General features: G+C 37.8%; 1 protein-coding gene across 1 annotated transcript in view; it reads right to left on the minus strand.

Moving 5' to 3' along the window:
* Positions 1–1005: 1005 nt before the first annotated feature.
* Positions 1006–19684, minus strand: part of LOC149065416 (uncharacterized) — a 69469-nt gene continuing 50790 nt past the window's right edge. The window contains exons 12-16 of the mRNA XM_089254123.1: positions 18719–18832; positions 18383–18498; positions 16730–16868; positions 7749–7869; positions 1006–3160 (exon numbers count right to left, since the gene is read on the minus strand). Of these exons, the coding sequence (XP_089110249.1) occupies positions 3069–3160; positions 7749–7869; positions 16730–16868; positions 18383–18498; positions 18719–18832 (582 nt within the window). The 3' untranslated portion in view covers positions 1006–3068. The remainder of the gene's footprint in view (positions 3161–7748; positions 7870–16729; positions 16869–18382; positions 18499–18718; positions 18833–19684) is intronic.

The following is a 19684-nucleotide window of genomic DNA, read 5'->3' on the forward strand; positions in this document are numbered from 1 at the left end:
TTCTCCCTCAATGCTATACATTCTGGTCGAGAAACGCACACATGTACACACAAATAAGCTTTCAAATGATGCCTTCAATGATAATAACAAGCAAAATTATAAATAGACACAAAATATTCACAACAAACGATCCAAAATGTGTCGCACTTGGATAAAATAAATAAAGGAACACTCAATTTACTCAACTAACAAAACAATATTAAGATTACCTAACTTCCATCGAATACTTATACATTGTTTATATACAAAAACAGATTATGTGAAAATGGATAAAAATGAAGAAATTCACAATTCATTGTTATCACATTTTTATGCGATGAAAAAATACAAACCATACTAAAAATACTTCAAAAAGGCATTTGAATATTGGACGCAGTCCACCTCTGTTTTAACCTCACCATGGTACATAATTTGCAGATTTTTTTAAATAAAATTCTACAAAATAATGGTGGGCATGATGGTACCAGTGATATTGCCACAGTATATCTCGGCACTTCATATCAGGGTTCTACCATATCTATGAACTCTTACAAAAGTTTTGAGATTAACACTTTATAGACATTTCTGTTGCATATCTGAGCGATGTGATGCAGCAAGAAAAAGTAATGTGGCAATGTCTGGAAAATATATAGTAGCGTGCTCTGAATTATGAGTTCCATTCACCCGACAACCGCAGCAAAATAAAACCCCTTGATGGCATAGGTATTTGCTGAAATTCCGATCTGAAAATTCCAGGGGAAGGGTGATCCTAGAACCCTGAGGATACAAAGTATATATATATATGTGATAGGATATACTTTCCAAACAAAATTTCTTGTACTTAAACTAATGAAGCTGGGAAGGAATGGTTTGATGCACGTATGTAGGCTATACTAATGCACATACTTGAATTTTTCCCTGCCTACAGAAGCTGCCAGTTGCCAGCAGATTGCTGATGAGTAAAGGAAGTGTAAGTAAGGGGAGTGTCCGATTTTCATTTAACTGGAAATCTGGTCTCTCAGGAACATTTTCAGCTTGGGGAAGAGCCAGAAATCACACACAGCCTTGTCAGGAAAGAAGGGACCCCTGACAAAGCAAGCACAGGCGTGTTGTGTTTGGCCAGGACAGACTGAAGTAAAAAATGTAAGGAGTAGGCGGGTGCCTTATTGTGGTGGAGCTGCCAATTGCCTGCAGCCCACAGGTCCAGCCATTGCATCTCATTGTGCCATGAAGGCAACTCAGAATCTTTTGCTAGTACCCCTTGGTGATTGTTGCGCAGTGTGGTACCTACTTGTGATGAACGTCGTCACTGGAGTCAAAGAAGATGGTCAGTATTACTGTGGTCTTTTTTTCTCGGACGTGCAGTGCTCCCAGGTTCACAGAGGCCTTCTGAATCTCGTGGTATGTTTCTATTTGGGAATCGCCAAGCTTTACACAAAATTTAATGAAGTAGCATTTGTTAATGTTTTCTGCCATTTTGTCAAAATGAAAATTAGACAGCACTCAGTTCCTCACTCATCAGCAATCTGCTGGTAACTGGCAGCGTCTGCAAAAACTTTTAATGTGGATGAGCCATCATGTTTACGTTCATAGATTTGGACGGTTTTGACTACCAATCACACAGGATACAGCGGTGATGTAATATCCCTAAAGTTTTTGCATATAAGATGGAGTTTGGGGGGGGGGGGTTACTTTTTAAAGAAAAGAAGCAGTGGAAGCAGGAAAACAGCAAATTCAATTCGGAAAGCAGTTTGTGTATGAGTAACAAGTAAAAACTATTCAAACAAAATTTTTTTGTAAACTTCATGCACGCAAACTTCATGTACTGAATTTTCAAAAAAAAACCAAAAAAAAAAAAAACCATCACAATCTCTGACTCTCAAACTGAATCATTGGCAAGCAGTCATTTCTGGTAAGGTAAGGGAGCCATAAAAAATTGATTTGCCCAGGACCCCCATTTATCCAATCATAAAGCACAAAGGATGAATTTACGTTTTCAAAGCATCTTCACTTCATGCGCACCCCTCCCCCGGACAATTGAATCCTCTTTTCCAGCATGTGTTTGCAAAAAATCTGCATATTGGTGATGAAAAATTGGTGTGTGTTGCAAAATCTCTACCTCCTCCTATATTTTCTCTTTAGACATGAAGAATGCCCGCATTGAAATTTACTTTGGGTTACAACAAACTTGGAGGTGACTGGAAAGATAAAATAACAGGAAAAAAAAAATTAGTGAAAGAAAAACGAGTTCGAAGCTCCAAAGATAATCAGAAATTTCATCTGCAGCTATACTCATGTGATTCTCCCCGTTCATATGCATTTTGGATCATAAAATCCAAGTTATATAAGAAGTACTTGGTTATGTTCATTTTCTAAGCTCTGGATTACTACATGTAATATGTTTTCTCTAACATTTTTGTGAAAATCAAATTTTGCCCCTTTATTCTGCTCATATATGTTTTCTTTCCTATTGAAGAGTAGAATTTAACATTAGCTCTATGGCATGCTGTTCGGGACAAAAAAACCAGGTTGTAAAAAAAAAACAATGTTCCTAAAGCGGAAGTTTGTAAAATTGAGCCTTAACTGTATTTTCAAGAAACAAATGTTTCCCAATTTCAAAAATGATCTCACTTTCTTCGAAACACGATTTTTATTATGAAATCGGAGAAGGATGTTTCAATTTTTAAAACTAAAACTAAAAAAAACCACTGAACGGGACATACAAACAAGAAAAAACCCACATTTTATCGAACTTGTGTATAGCAAAAATAACAAAAAAGAAAAACATTTATACTCACAACCATCTCGTGCATATATTTCACTAGTATATAATGTCCCTTAATAAACCGTATAAATACTATACACTGTATTTACAGCATACGCAAATAAAACACCAGAAGTTCTGGGAGAAATGTCAACCATTCATTTTGATTCGGTGTAGCAAATGTTTTTTTTATGCATAATAAGTTAACGGAAAACCAACATCCAATAATAACACTATTTTACATAAATGTTGTTACAGAACTGATCCACAGAAGAACCAGGATTTTCTCCTTTTGTTTGCCAGTCTGTTAACTTTCACGCATCTATCACCTGGACACATATTTCAGGTCTTCTTTCAGTTTGACCAACATAAGCTCCATACAAGCTGCCGCATCTTCATGACTGTCATGGCCATCCACTAAGATGACCAAAAAAAAAAAAATTACATGTTATCAAACAAACTATAATACACAATGGAAATACAAGGATTAAGATTACGGCTTGACATCTCAGAAGCCAGGCCACCGTGATAACTAAAAACATTGACACCTGAAATATCAGAGGGTATGGAAAAAATCAGTTTTTGATTAAAATTAACTGATTGCTTATTAATTAAAACAAATCTTGTTGATCATTAAGAATGCATGTTTCCACATCACCCAACTGCTTTTTGCCCGTAATTGCTCAAATTTAATTCAGCATTAATGAATAAACTACAAACAAAAAATATGAACACCAAAAATCTTTGTTTATGTAACATGAAAGATCATTGAGCCCGAATAAAAACCTCACGGATTAAAATTTTTCTTGTAGAAAGTGCTTTTATTCACGAGGGGCCCACCCAGCCTCAGTGTCACCTACTACAGATATAGAAGGCTTCCGCACAGGTTGCTCAGTTCATCTGTAATATCATTAAGACTATCTAGCAAGTTTGCCACATTGGTGAGGGACAATGCAAGGTTATGGTGTCGCAGGGAATTTTTCTTCAATAGGGTTGTTAATAAATGGAATAGCTTACCCCCGGAGGTAGTAAATTGTAACACAATTGACACGTTCAAAAAGAAATACGATAAACATGTTGGGGTAAATCGAGAAGCTTGATCCATACTTAGAATAAGACAACCATAAGTATTCTTTATGGGCATTGTATAATATTTTATGTGTTTATATTGTTTATAATTTTCGTTAATTGTATTTTTAATTGGGTTGCTGTATTTTTGAATTATATGACATCCATATTTTTATGGGCATCTTTTTCTCAGCCACCTCGTTGGGCATTTTGCCTGTTGTGGCGTTGTATTTGTATTTATTTGTATTTGTATTTTGAACCATAGCATCCTATTTTGTTTCCTCTTATTTTGGTGTAAAATCTTTCTGGTTGGCTCACAAATACAACATGGTGATTGGATGTGGGCATAGAAATCTGCTATTCTTAGCCAAATCATATCTTTTCCACGCAACAATGATACTGGCATGAGCAGGGAATATTTTTCCCTTAATATTCTGAGGGAAAATGAACTACTCGCTAACATCACAAGCAGCGTGTGGAAGCCTTCTATCTCTAGGAGGTACTGACCCACTCCCCATCAAAGTGAATGAGTGGTTGCAACTCAGTATCACATATATGGTACAGGTATCTTGATTCACTCGATGCACAACCAAAGGGTCATTCAGCATCCAACTAAATAAAACAAATTCCATTGACAAGATTGTTTCTTGATTTGTGGATGTGTTTCCGACTTGCATGATGGTGCTTAATACTTTACCCATTTTTATTCTTTCACATATTCAATGAGTGTTGATAAAAAAAATGAGCGACCTCAAAATTTGAATACAAAAAGTCAAAAGCCCAATGATATTTATGTTGCTACAACATCTATTATTATTTTGAATCAGCAATCAGTACAAAGAATTATTCCTCTGTTTTTTAATCAGGGCAACCATAGTGTCACATTGTATCGCCGCAGAGAGCAACAGGCCTACAACTGTAAAATCTTCAAACATTACACTTCGCTCATAGTTCAAAAAATATGTGGCAGATGGCAGCACTATAACAAGCATTACACAGAAACAAGCTTCATGTTAGGTTCACAACAGACACACACATCCCAACATGTACCAATTCGTTAGAAGTTCCACAGAGGAATATGGACGATGTTCATGTGTGGTTCAGTAGTGTTATATTGTGATGCACTGAAAATACTTAGTGCATTTTAAGTTCAGCTCCTTTAAATTTTTCTGCAATTTCTTCCACGCACAAAATGTAGAAATGGTGCAGCTTTTTTTTCTGCACTATATCTAAGGATTAAGTCTATTTCTCCCAAAGATCTTCTATACTTCTTTTAATCATCAAATTTACCATGTATCAGTACCATACCAGGGTACTTTTAATTCAATATCATTGGAATTATTTTTTATTTTTTTATTTAAATCGCATATCCTGAAATTTTATGTGCAGTTACTACTTTACAGCACACAAAACTTTGGCCATATCCCCATATGGCAATTTCCAACCAGTGGAGTTGGGTGGGAAATGAAGGCACTATCTATCGGTTGTTGCCTCAGGCTCAGTAGGTAAAGAATTTGCTTTAAATGTTCTTCCCCAGATTTTAACCTATGGTCCTTGATGGTAATCCTCATGACGGAAGATGAGCATCTTATTACAGGGGTGCAAGTGCCCCTCATTCATTTTGGAGCAGCAAACTTTAATTTTTGGAGCAGAAAGTTCAAAAATGGAGCAGAACTAAAAACTAACTATATCTACAAAATAAGATTTAATTTTTATATGAAATGCCAAAAGTTTTGCCAAAAATGGTTGGAACGAATAATTCTAAATAAATTTCATTCACAAATTAAAGTCCATTTAAATTTTTTCTGAAATATCTTATCTCTGTCACTACTAAAACATGCATTACTGAAATGATGAATAAAAATTATTAGACTCTTTTCAAATTAAGCACCATGGATGCATACTGAAAACCTAGGCAGCAAGAATTTCTGCTGCTTCAACACCAAAATCTTGTTTGTCCTGATATGGCAAAAAAAAGTGCATGCAAAATATAATAAGGGTTTCCAGGAAAAAAAGTTAGCTTCTCACAGAATTTAAAGAAATGATTAAATTAAAAGCAAAATGCAAAAAACGAGAAAAATATTTAAAAAAAATACCTTATTTACTTAAACAATATCTCAACATAATAGCATGTTAATAAATTTAAAAAAAAATTTTCTGCTGCTTTCTAAGCCTGAAGCCTGTTACAATATTTTCTACACGAATCACGAGTGGCTTTCAGAAGTTCAGCATCTTAATGACAATTTTTTTTAAATTTTTCATGCCTTTGAACATAAGATGTTGTGTGTCTAATTCTTTTAAAGCTTTGGATAGACAGATTTTTCACTGTTCAAACAGACTTTTGTTAACACTGAACTCTCTTTCACTGTCTGTATTACCATGTGCTAAAGATAAAAAAGGCTTCACCAAAACTGGCAAAATTTTGAACTTTGGGCTGCTTTCAAGGTTACAAAGTTTGAATATGTCTGCCCAATATCTATCTATTCTTTGAACTGATTTCACTTCTTGTAATTCTTTGCATTGTAGTGCAACAATTCATCACTCATAATTGATAGTTCTGTCGGTGATACAATGTTAAGTAACATCCTAGCAATACGTGAAGGAGTAATGTACCATCCCAGCAATGCATGCGAGGGAGTGCAAAAAACAAGAGAGGGTGCAAACATTTCATTCTCTCCAACATGTTTTGGAAAGGTAGGGCATTTATATATAATTGGTATCTCATAGAAGTTATGTATATATAAAATGAGCACATGCTCCTAGTACAAACTCCTTCCTTTGACTATTGTTAAGAGCATGCGCCTTCTTCACCAACGCAGGGGCGGACCGTGCGGCCATATTGGGCGCCGCTCTAGGAGGGGTGCCAAATGGAGTTGAAAGGGTGAAAAAAACTTTGTCTATCAAAAAAAGCATGGTCAGTAGCACCAAAAATAGGTTCTGCATGGGTAGAGATTTTTTCCTTGAGCTGGCCCTGTTCACCAAATCCGGATTTTCGCGATGTGAAATTGTAACGATCGGCAACCGCCGACGATAAACACACGACCGCATAGTGGCTAGACGACAAAACTATGGATATTTTAGCTGGAGTTTTTACAGATCCCGTTTTTTCCCAACGATCTCCGAAAAAATTCGGTAATTTAAACGAGTAAACCAATCCCCCTTTTCGATTCTTCGCAAAGGCGCGTGTGCAATCTTGCGGGAAATAAAGCGAATTCACGCCGTAGATACGCTGTCTCTGGACGCAGGTTGGTAGCGGAGAAATTACCGTTATTTTCAGTATATAACCCGCAGGAGAATAAACGCTCTCCGAAATCGGAAAATTTGTCATATTTCATTCAGGGACTTTGATAGCCCACGGGTTATACCAATAACGGTATAGGACCGTTAATGGACTACTTCAAAGTAGTACAACTACTTTCCAAGGTCACGAGACGACGTGATTGTGGTAGATGGTGGGAAGTGAAAAAAATTGAAAGTTTCCCCTTCCATATCTTTTTCCTTGTCTCGGAAAGAACGCGTTCCGTGCACAAAAATTTCATGCTTCTTTTTCCTAAATTCCGGGTATTTGACGCACTACATGCATTAGCGGTACCTCCGCGAACCACAAACAAGAATTGGCGCAAATGCGCAGGGATTCAGCGCACCATGTAGCAGAGAACCGTTTCAGCGCAGTTTGGCGCAATTGGCGCAGCTCTTGCATCCCTTTTATTACTGTGCAACTCGGACCCCATATGTAATTACTGCATTAAAGCCGGAGATCGTGAAATTTTTAGAAATTTTTTCAGTGTGTCAACCATCATCAGAGAGTTAGGTATAAATATAAACAAACTTCTTTAAACATGCTCAAGAAATAAGGATATTGTATTAGAAATTTCTTTAGAGCTATAAAATTTAATAGAGCAGTTAGAGACAACAGGGGAGAAAAAATTGAACTTACTGTCATTCTGTATAATTCTGTTGCATTTTTCAGCCATAAGAGTTCGAAGAGCCCTTTTGTAAGGAAGTCCTAACTTGTGAGGGAAAACAACAGAGGTATCTACAACTGTGTGGTGGATCAACTACATGATGACAAAAAAAAAAAATTTGTTTAGTGCACAGGAGAAAATTATTTTCAGCAATCAAATCACAATTAGGAATGGGACGAGTAGTGATTTGGCCAAATATTTGGTTTATGTTTTGACCAAATACTGAATATTCGGCAGTCAAATATCAATTTTCTTAGAATTCATTACAATTATAAATAAAATTGTTGTTAATTGAAAATAAAATTATTGAAATTTTCAAATGATTGAAATTGAATTATAATTATGCAATTGAAAGAATTTTATTGCCCTGATACTAACAATCAAATTTAACGATGATATATTTGTATTTTAAAGACTTGTCACAATTTCACATCTAATTAAGAAAATGTTAACCATTATTTGCATCACTCTCAACTAGTAATGTATCATAAAATATACGACTCATTTTCTTGTTTTTCCTCCTCAGATGCTCTTTTTTCTTTTGCTTTTTCAGTAGCTTAATATAGTGATACTTCAGCTTGGCTAGTAACTAATATAATTTGTTTCAGAATAACATTTTTAGTTGATCTATGAAATGATTTCGTTTATATATTTACACTTTATTTACAACGGATAATATTTACACAATATAAACGTAAATGCTGGTAGAGGAAAAATGTGGCCCGTGCATGGCGAGACACAGACACGCGCGTCAGTGAGTAGGACAACATCAACCATAAACAAACCGAGCCAGACGCCTTTGACTCCCGATTTTCATTGTGATGCCACTAGCAGAAAATACACTAATAATTATACAAGCTGGGAAGATACGCCAGCGCCATCGTGCGGGCAGCACTACAGTACCCCCCTCGCAGTCCGAAGGACGAGGACAGAAAAAAAAATTAAATTTTAAAAGTCATGTGCTTCGATGAACGTAAACGGTTTTTCCAAATATTTTTGCTGGTCGTTGTCTTTTTTAGGATGCGTTTCGGAACGATGGAGGAAGTTTTTGGCACGGATACATCTGTGTTTTTGTTGGTTGGCTGAGGCACACTGCCGGTGAGCAGAAAGGCAGGTTTTAACCTGTCGACCGATACCGTGGAAGGTTTTCCTTTTATGAGAAGGCAAAATGTCTTCTCACCACGTTTCAGCACTTCGTACGGTCCGTTGTAAGTGGGGGCGAGTGCTCGTTTCACTGTGTCTGATCGCAGGAAGACGTGGGTGGTGTTCTTCAGTTCCGAATGTATGTACAGTCTCTTTTCACCATGCGCCGTTGCAGGAGTTGGTTGTAGCTGCTGCATCTGGTCCCTTAGAATGGAGACGAATTCTGTGGGACACGGTACGTTGTTACTACTGTTGGTGATCAGATCGCCAGGCAATCTGAGCTCTGTGCCGTATACGAGTTGTGCTGGTGTGGCTTTGAGGTCTTCTTTGTAGCAGGATCGTAGCCCTAACAGGACTGTTGGAAGTGTGTTCACCCAGTTCATGTTTGACCTAGCTATCAGAGCTGCTTTCAGTTGTCGATGAACTCTTTCTATCATTCCGTTAGCTTGAGGATGGTAAGGTGTCGTTCTGATGTGCTGAATACCAAGTAGTTTGGTGAGTTCGTGAAAGATGAAGCTTTCAAACTGTCGACCTTGGTCTGTTGTTATTTTCTCTGGAGTTCCGAAACGACTGATCCAACCAGAATAGAATGTTGAAGCAACAGTGGCTGCTGTCATGTCCTTCATCGGTAAGACTTCGACCCAACGGCTGAATCGATCGATGCAGATGAGGCAATATGTGTAATCTTGGGATGACGGAAGTGGACCAATGATATCGATGTGAACGTGCTTGAAACGAGCGTCTGGCATTTCTATTTTTCCTGGAGCGGAAACAGTATGTTTGTGCACCTTTGACTTTTGGCAAGGCGCACAACATCGAGTCCAGGTGGTGCAGTCTTTCCGAATTGAAGGCCATACAAAGCGATCGCAGACAAGACGTGTTGTGGCTTTGATGCCTGGGTGACATAGATTGTGAAGAACATCGAAAACGTGTCTTCGAAGAGTATTCGGTATATATGGACGTACTCGATTGCAGGATGTGTCACACCAGAGCGGTTTGTCTATACCAACTAAATTGCAGATGTTGAGTTTTAATGAGGAGGAATGCTTGAGAGAGTCAAGCTCGCTGTCGGTCACTTGAGCTTCTGCGATCTTGGAATAGTCTATTGATGGAGGGCATGCAATGGCTTGTATTCTAGAAAGAGCATCAGAGACTTGGTTCTGTACGCCTGATACGTGTCGTATGTCGGTGGTATGCTGTCCGATAAAGTCAAGATGTCGTGTTTGTCGGGGAGATGTCTTGTGAGGCTTTTGACGAAACGCAAACGTCAAGGGTTTGTGGTCTGTGTAGAGGATGAAATGTTTTCCTTTGATCATGTGTTGAAATTGCTTCACTGCCGCATACGCTGCTAATAGCTCTCTGTCGTAAGCGCTATAATTCATCTCAGCTTTGATAAGCTTCCTGGAGTAGAAAGCGAGAGGTTGCCAGTGCGAGTTGACAAGCTGTTGTAGGCAAGCTCCGATTGCTGTGTTGGATGCGTCTACCATGATAGAGAGTTCGGCTGATGGATGTGGAAAAGCAAGAAGGGTTGCAGAAATGAGTTTTTTCTTGCAATCTACGAAAGCTTGATTTGATGTTTCCGTCCACTCGATCTTCGCGTTGCTTTTGGATTTTTTTTGAAGATATAAACATAATGGAGCTTGTGTTTCTGCTAACCCAGGAAGGAATCTCCGATAAAAATTCAACATTCCTAGAAAACGTCGAAGTTCTTGGATGTTTGCCGGTCTTGGAAAATCTTTTATCGCCTTCACTTTATCATGAAGAGGAGAAATTCCTTTTGATGATATTCTGTGTCCGAGAAATGTGACTTCATCTTGGAAGAATTCGCACTTCAGAGAGTTGATCTTTAGACCATGTTCGGCCAGTCGTTTGAAAACTATGTCCAGGTGCTGTTTATGCTGTTCAGAGTTCGCTGATGCGATGAGGATGTCATCTATGTATCCCGCTGAAAAATTGAGACCAGCCAACACTTGGTCGATGTACCTCTGGAATGTCTGGGCGGCATTGCAAAGTCCGTAGGGCATGAAAGGAAATTCATAAAGCCCGAAAGGCGTGATGACGGCAGTCTTGGGCACGTCAGCTTCTGCCACTGGAATTTGTTGATACGCCGAGACGAGGTCGATGGTCGAGTAGATTGCAGTCCCGTGAAGCATGTGGGTTAGGTCATGGATATGAGGAATGGGATATCTGTCTGGTGTGGTGATCTTATTTAGCTGACGGTAATCACCGCAGATACGCCACGCACCGTTAGGTTTCTTGACCATATGAATTGGACTGGCCCATGCACTGTTTGATGGCCGACATAATCCTTATTTTTGCATGTCCAGAAATTGCTTTTTGGCGCAAGATAACTTTTCTGGAGAGAGACGGCGAGCTTTAGCAAAAATTGGCCTACCTGTTGTCTCGATGATATGCTCACAGCATGGTTTGGAGTTCAGCGAAGATTTGCTGAGCAGGCTTTGATAAGTTGTGTCACCGTCGAAAAGTTTGATTGAGTGCACTTCTGACTTCTTTAGTTGACAGTTTGCAGTGAGTTTCGTCCTCATGTCGAGGAGGCATCGTCGTCGTAAGTCCGGAAGCAAATTGAAGTTGTACAAGAAATCGGCTCCAAGAATCGGTTTCGGTACCGCGGCCAAGAGGAAAGTCCACCTGAAGTCTCTGCTGAGTTGAAAATCTAAAGTGACTGTTCGCTCACCATAGACGTTTATTGGAGACGAATTTGCAGCGGAAAGTTGGAGAAGTGGTTGACGTTTGTCCGTGCTGCATGCTGGGAGTATTGAAACGTCAGATCCAGTGTCTACAAGGAATGAAATGTTGGTGCTCCGATCGACTACAAATAAGCGACGAGATGTCGTTGGCAGGGAGCACGTCGCGACTACTCTCCGCCCTCGTCGTTTTTTGTAAACCTGCATGGTGAAGTGCACCTTCTGGCTTGATTGCCAAATGTTTTATGGTACCAACAAAATTGCCTATCCGGAAACGTAGGTGGTGATGTTGATCTCTTTGAACGGGAGAAACGTGAGCGCGAAACACTACGGGAACGCACACGCAAAACTGTTTTCAGTTCGCGGCGTAGTTGGGCAATCTCTCCTTGGAGTTGTGCGATCGTGTCCGATTGTTGACTTTTGTTCACCGCGTCTACAAGGGTGGGCTTGCTTCTTGGATCTTGTCGGCCAGCTCTGCCGTTTTGTCAAGGTTTAGTGGGCTCACGACAGCGAGTATAGATCGAGTAGATTTGGGCAGTTGTTGCAGGAAGAGTTCTGTCAATAGTTCGTCCGAAACGCTGAAAGATTCCGCTCTTCGTTTTAATTCACGGAGAATGTCAGACAGTTTCCGATCTCCTAATGGCTCACCAGCGAGAAGTTTCCTAAGCTGTGTAGACGAGGATTCACTACAACGTGTGACTAGTTCGTGCTTTAGTTTTTCGTATGGCTCCGAAGTTGGCAGGTTCATGAGAATGTCTCGTACTAGAGATGCGTTATCTGGAGGAAGGTTCGCGACAATGTAGTTGTATTTTGTTTTTGACTCTGTTATCGGTTTCGGAGCGGCTAACTCAAAAGTGCTTTCACACATCACGAACCATAACGGTACATCACGCATGTTGAATGGCGGTATAACTACGGCACTCACCTCTGCCATGGTGGTTTCTTTTGTTTCACGTCCGATGTCGCCAATCTTTAGTTGATCTATGAAATGATTTCGTTTATATATTTACACTTTATTTACAACGGATAATATTTACACAATATAAACGTAAATGCTGGTAGAGGAAAAATGTGGCCCGTGCATGGCGAGACACAGACACGCGCGTCGGTGAGTAGGACAACATCAACCATAAACAAACCGAGCCAGACGCCTTTGACTCCCGATTTTCATTGTGATGCCACTAGCAGAAAATACACTAATAATTATACAAGCTGGGAAGATACGCCAGCGCCATCGTGCGGGCAGCACTACACATTCATTAGTTGAAACCTGAGATTTCCATAGGTTTCTATGGAAAATAGTTCAACTTGTTCCAGGAACTGCCCAAAATTTCAAAGCAACTTTCATAAAACATTAAGAACCATTGTAAAAAAAGATGAATACTGACCAAAGGTTGAAATAAACAACTTTACAATTGAATTAAGGAAAATTTAAAAGGAACATTGAAAAACTAAATATCTTTCTACTTTACACTATATTCCCTATGCAGTCGGGTTCGTGAGACAATGGGGAAAAAAAGCTGGCATGGTATGTAATACAGCTAGCTCATTTCTCTCTCACACATGTAGATGGAAAAAATAAGTTCCTGGAATGTCCAGACTGTTCAATTTGGTATTAAAATTTGATGTATGAACTGAAACAATTCAAGTCTAAGGAATTTTTTTAAATGCATTTTCTCTTAGCGATGTCATGCTATGGCATGAATCTTATATTTATTTGTAATTTTTGATCAATCCCTTATATTTGGGATAGACAATTTTTAAAGCGAGATGCGTATATTTTCCCTAAGAGCGTGTGTTCTGTACCACGTTAAGAATGGAGAAATCTATTTTTAGCAACAATTCCAGGAAATCCATTTAAAGTTTAAGACTACCAGTGTGTCTTCCAAAAGAGGTTTACAATGAAACACGACAAACTGGAGAAAAACTGATGCCTGACTGTGCCATCGCTGCACTGTAGTGATCATCCTAACTGGTTTCAAGTGCCTTTCCATACACTAAAGGTGAAACACGTAGCCCAACGTGATGAGAAAAACCTGTCAAAAAAATTGCCAAATTCACCAAACACAGAGTCATTGTAAGGTTTTCCCCTGCCAACGTATGCACACTTCACCATGTAGACGCGAAAGAGGATCCATGTTTTTCAGGACCTCTGGGTTCCCGGGGCTCTGCATCAAAAAAACATTTTTTGCAAAGTATCTCCCAATTATGTTTGTTCTTGTGCTCAAATGTGCCTGTCCAGATGTGTGTGTGTATTCATTGCGCTGATAAACTCACCAATAGTAATTAATATGTCTACATTCACCGAAAGTTATCAATAATTACCAGCATGACGAAATCATGATCAATGGCTTTTAAATAATAAACGAACTCAAAAATTGTGAAAGAGGTTGGCATCTTGTGTGCCTCACTCTCCGACTGTCTGCAGGCTGACATTTTGCGCGCAGTATCATCTTTACAATCGATATGACTTTCGTGAAAGGGCAATAGTTTGTGTCGCCAAGATGAAAGGACAATAGGTTGTGTCGTCGAGATTAAAGGATAATAGTTTGTGTTGCAGAGATACGGAGCAAAAGGTACCTAAATTTTTTTGAAGCGCTTCCTTTTTTATTTGTATTTCTTAGTATAGCTTTTTATTATTATTTTGCGCTTTTTTTTTATTTAAATTAACCAAATTAAATTGAGCAGAGCACCCTAAGTCAAAACTCCTAATTTTAATATTGAATATATTCCCATTGTTGATAAGGCTCATGATATTGATTTCGTATATTTAGATATTTGGTTGACAAATCATCTAGCTCACATATGTTAGGTCTTGCAAGCACTTATCAGAATGAATGTTCCCCCCCCCCCACTTTTTTTGTGTGTGTTTAATAAAGTATAATGTTAAATGTACTCCACTATCGATCTGACCCAATATGATCTGGTATGTCATCTTCCCTTTTTCCCATTTCCAGATGCACCTCATCAAGCTAACATCACCATCCATCAAAAAGTAAAAATTTCAATTGTATTTATTTCTTCTTCCATAACACTTAATCATACATTATACATCAAATGCCTCAAAATTGTTCTGAATGAGATGGATATTTAGGAAGCAATTCTGAGGTAGACAAACATTAATCTGCCTCAAGTGACAGTTACTCATCTGATTTATTTTGATTGGCACAAAAATTTAGCTCACGATGCAGCTGTTTTATGAAATACATCCTTCAGTGGTGATATTGACTTGTGTAATTCATGCTCCCTTTCACCTTATTGTTGTAGGATTCTATTTTCAGTTTTATATTTTCCCCATCCGAGAAATTCACACTGATGTAACCTCACCGAGGAGATATACACCACAAAATGAAATATAATCAGTAAATTTCAAACTTATGTGAAAAATTCCAATTAATATGATTTTTAAAAATTAGTTTAATGTACTTAGATTTACACTGATATTCGGCAAAACACCTAAGAAACATTCAGCCAGGCCGAATACCAAATATTCGTCTCATCTCTAATCACGATGATTGCCAAAATTAAAATACTATTTCATGTATTTTCTCTCTGCTAAAAAGCAAAAGAAAGCCTACTTCATGGAAAAAGATATGGCATTTTATGGGGTGTGTGTGTGTGTCTTAAGGCGTGTATACACTAGTGCGCGGATCGTGCAATGCAAGGGTTCGCAATCGGTTGTTCAGTAATTTGTACGGTGTTGCGAACGATTAACGAATCATTCTTGATCTGTTTGAACCGATTCAATAGGAGTCGGTTTTTTCGACGAACACAAAGGAATTCTTCCTTCTAGTTTGGATGGCGTCGTTATCAGTTTGCGTGTTTGTACGTGCTTCTGAGCCTATCTAGAGCCTTCATTTTTTTCCCCTCGTCTTATTTCGCGAAAGTCATTTAATTTAATAGTCATAATAATTGAAATTCGTCATTTTTGAGTCATTTAAATTCGTCATTAACAGCCATTCAAACTCGTTTATCATATCATGTTCCTCAATAGTTGTTACCGCCGCTCAAAACCTACAGCTGGTGTTGAAACAGCTCTTGGATGGAGCCATCATTAATGATGATTTGTTTCGGAAACCATACCCACTGAATGCATTGCCAATGCTTGGGAATGCTTGCATTGCACGATCCGCACCTTTAAACATACGCACCTTTAAACATTCTAACTAATATTTTTTGCACAAGAGAAGCTCCATCATTCTTCTTGTGCTTCTCAACTCTCTACTGGTTATGCGTCTGTAAAATTCAATACTTATTTTTTGTGATTTGTGGTTTTTCATTTACAAGTGATACTTTCACCACCTCAATTAATTTCAGTTGCTAAATATTTTGTCTATATACAATTGAAATTCTTTTCATTTTTATGATCATGTGTTATTGCAACTGCTCCATTATAATGACAATACATTAAGTCCCACATGTTTTCCCATGCTATTTTTATCCAATATAACAACCTAAAAAGACAATTTAATCTAATACAATGCCCTAACTCAGCACTGCAGTGCCTCTTTTCTGCAAAGAAGTGAACAGAATCTGCCTTTGGTCTCATTCACCCTGACCTTTGATATTGGAGAATGTACATAAGTGTGTGCATGCAATTGATTATCAGTTTTATAATTATACTCCAACCTGATACACTTTCATTGCAACTACATACATTATAACAAAATGAAAATTTTCCATATATGTGGACAGAACAAAAAAATTCTTTCTCTTAAGAACTTATTTTTTTCCCCAACTTTTGATATAACAATCTCTCAATATATTTAACATTTTCCATAGCATGATGACAGCTGTTATTATCTTTTATGCAATTCTATGCCTTCAGGACAACTATGTAATTCTCACCCTTCAGGAGTGAACTTGATAGATGACTGGGAAAGCATAAATGCAAAAACTTACAGTCAAAGGTAACTATTTCACACATTAACGTCACTTATTCATTAAGTAGTAAGACACCATTAAGGCAGCAAGCACCACCAAGCTACATAAAGAATTTTGAAAACCCCAGCAATAGACTAATTTTAGTTGATTTTTCAATAATGATAATATTTAGATTGGAATAATTTTAGTCTTTCATAAAATAGATAATTGAGATGCATCACCTTCAAGGCTTTGAAATCACTTTCAAGACTGTGACCAATGAGGATTGTCTTATCATTAAACATACACAATAGAATCGCCTGCACATCACGTATCGTAGTTGTAACCCCCACTAGGTCATCCTCTGTGATTCCACTGAACCTGAAAAGGGGTGAAACAGAATATTTTCAGTTTTAGACACATAATGACATTCAAAGCAAATACAAATGTAGATGACAATATTCAATAATTTGCATGAAAAAAAAATGAATAGAATAGACAATTTACAAAGATGAAGGATAATAACACGAGTTTCAGAACTCAATAACTACATGATGTTTTGGTTAAGGTATTAAGCTTTCCAAAGATAGTCAGAAATTTCACCTGTAGCTATTTAAACTGATGCAATTCTCCCCCTTCACCTGCGTTTTAGGTTATAAAATCATAAGTTGTAAAAAAATACCTGGTTTATGTTCTTGTTCTAACCTCTGGATTACTACATGCAATATGCTTTCTCTAACATTTTTTTGAATATCAATTTTTGCTCCAGTATTCAGCTCATGTTTTCTTACTGGGAATTTGTATTCAAATCCCAAGGCTTGCTGTACTACTTACGCTTCCCTTGAAATCTGCTCTCCCTCTCTTCTTTTTAGCTCTGAGAGCAGGGGCTCTGTTGTATCTTAATTCCAATCCAATAGGGGCCATTAATATATTTATTTTCCCTTTTGTCATGTCCAAAGCAGTCCATGTTTATAGCATTTATTTGATAACAGTCGTTCAAACACTCCCAGAAATGTTTGAATGCATACAAATAGCTACATCTTCAGAACTGGAATTAGGTTGTTTAGGCCAGCAACTTTTTCCGCGGCTTGAGAGGATGGCAATGGGCGAACCTAGGTAGCTGTGCATGAGGTTATTCTGAAACAATTCTACTCCCTCAGAGATACAAGAGTAAGCAGTCTTTGGACAGCCATTCAGGATGGCTACCGATCATTACTTTCACATCCATATTTTTTATGGGCATCTTTTTTCAGCCACCTCATTGCGCAATCTGCCTGTTGTGGCCCTAGTATTCAAACTCTGGATTAATATAACTTCAATGATTCTTTTTGGCTTTTCTAAACCTGCTTCAACATTAAAATTAATACCGAGAATTATGCCTATATTTCAAGAGGCTTACAAGTAAAAAGTTATGCTTTCCATGCTGACTTATAGACTTGCTTTGCTTCTGAGCCCTCACATTCGGAAAAGCAATGGTTTGATCATTTTATTGACAAATTTTAATATTTTCAAAGTTTAAAACATTATTGTGAGGTAGCTGGTCATTCAAGTTCCACCCTGTTTAGCATGAATACAAAATTTTGTAAGATTGGTCAGAACTTATAGATTCATATATATTAAGGACATACATACAAACACACACCCAGAAACAACCAATTTTATGTATATAGATATGGTAAAGTTTAAAAAGTATAAAAAACCTTAGGTGCAATAAACTTAATCAAAGACTTCAATCAGAAATTTCTTACATGTTTTGTAATTTCTTTCAACACTATTTATTGTTTTCTAGATTTAACTAGCACAGCATGCAAAAAATTTGCGCAGAATCAGTGCGTTACTCAAGAATTGTGTCTGTTTATGACTGAATATTGAATCTCTAAGAAAAACAAACTTACCTCGTATTGTAATCTAATACCCTGTGTTCCGGCTTCACAAAAGTTTCAAAAACAGCCTTCAAATCTGGATTTATCACAGTTACCCGAGTAAGCTCTATACCAGCTGTTGTGTAACACTGGGGGAAAAAAATTGACCAGTCCAATACAATTCACTCAATAGTTCATTAGTATGATTAGGATTCAAAAGAAAACAATGAAAATAAAATTAACACATTAACAAACCGCTTGATACAAAGTCTATCAACAAAGTCCCTAGTTTGAAATGCTCACTTTATTAAGTTCAAACTAAAAAACTTTATTTTTTACATACACAGACATATGTATACATTGACTTACCATTTCACAATCTAATGCATACACTCCATAATATTTATCAGGTGGAGGAGTTTTTGGCAAGGTTTTAACGAAGCCTCGAGTAATGTGATATTCAGATCCTTCAAATACATGACCCTGACAATATAGGCAAAAAAATTAAATGTTACAACAGATCATTAAAAATGAAAGATTTTGGATGCTCTATATATACGTAAATATTGCTCTGATTGAGCTCTTATGATGCTGCCATTTTTATAGCATAACACTAATCCACAGTATTTTTTACTTCCTCTTTTCTCTCATTTAACACAAAAATGTTTGTGTTAGATGAGAGAAATCTTTTCATTCTTATAACTAGAGAGACAAGGGTCACGACTAAAAACAAAAATTTATTCTGCCACCCGGGCCAGTATCACAATTTTGGCACTATCCTCCTCCTCGTAATTGTGAATGGAAAAAGAGTAAACTCAGTGTTTCCTTTACTGGCCTGATCCAAGCACAACAGACCCTCCTGCCCTCCCCTTTTTGCAGTCCTGCTGAAGATGCATGCTCACATCTGCAAATTTGGTACCTGGCATTATAAGGTAAAGCCTCATGCTAAGTTCTATTTTTCCTAACAAAAAAAAAAAAGAGTGTCAACTACTAACACCACTTAATGAATCAACCATATGCAATACATTTGGTTATCATACACTTCACACTCTTTGGTTATCAATACATCATAACACTTCACTCATAGTTAGAAAAACTAGTGGCAGATGGCAGCACTACACATACCAAGCATTACAGAGAAACAACAAAATTTCACGTCAGGTTTCACTACACGTACACTCACATTCCAGCATGTACCGATTCTTTGGGGGGATCCACGGGGGGGGGGGGGGAGTGTGGGCGGGGTGCATGTGTGGTGTAGTAGTAGTAGGTAGGGTCTCCAAAAAATGGCTCGGGGATCCATGATGTTCTTAAGTCAGCCACCTCGTTGGGCAA

The sequence above is a fragment of the Pholcus phalangioides genome, unplaced genomic scaffold (assembly GCF_987345545.1).
Source record: "Pholcus phalangioides strain wild (caught in Gottingen) unplaced genomic scaffold, Ppha-v1.0 ptg000040l_1, whole genome shotgun sequence".
NCBI lineage: Eukaryota > Metazoa > Arthropoda > Arachnida > Araneae > Pholcidae > Pholcus > Pholcus phalangioides.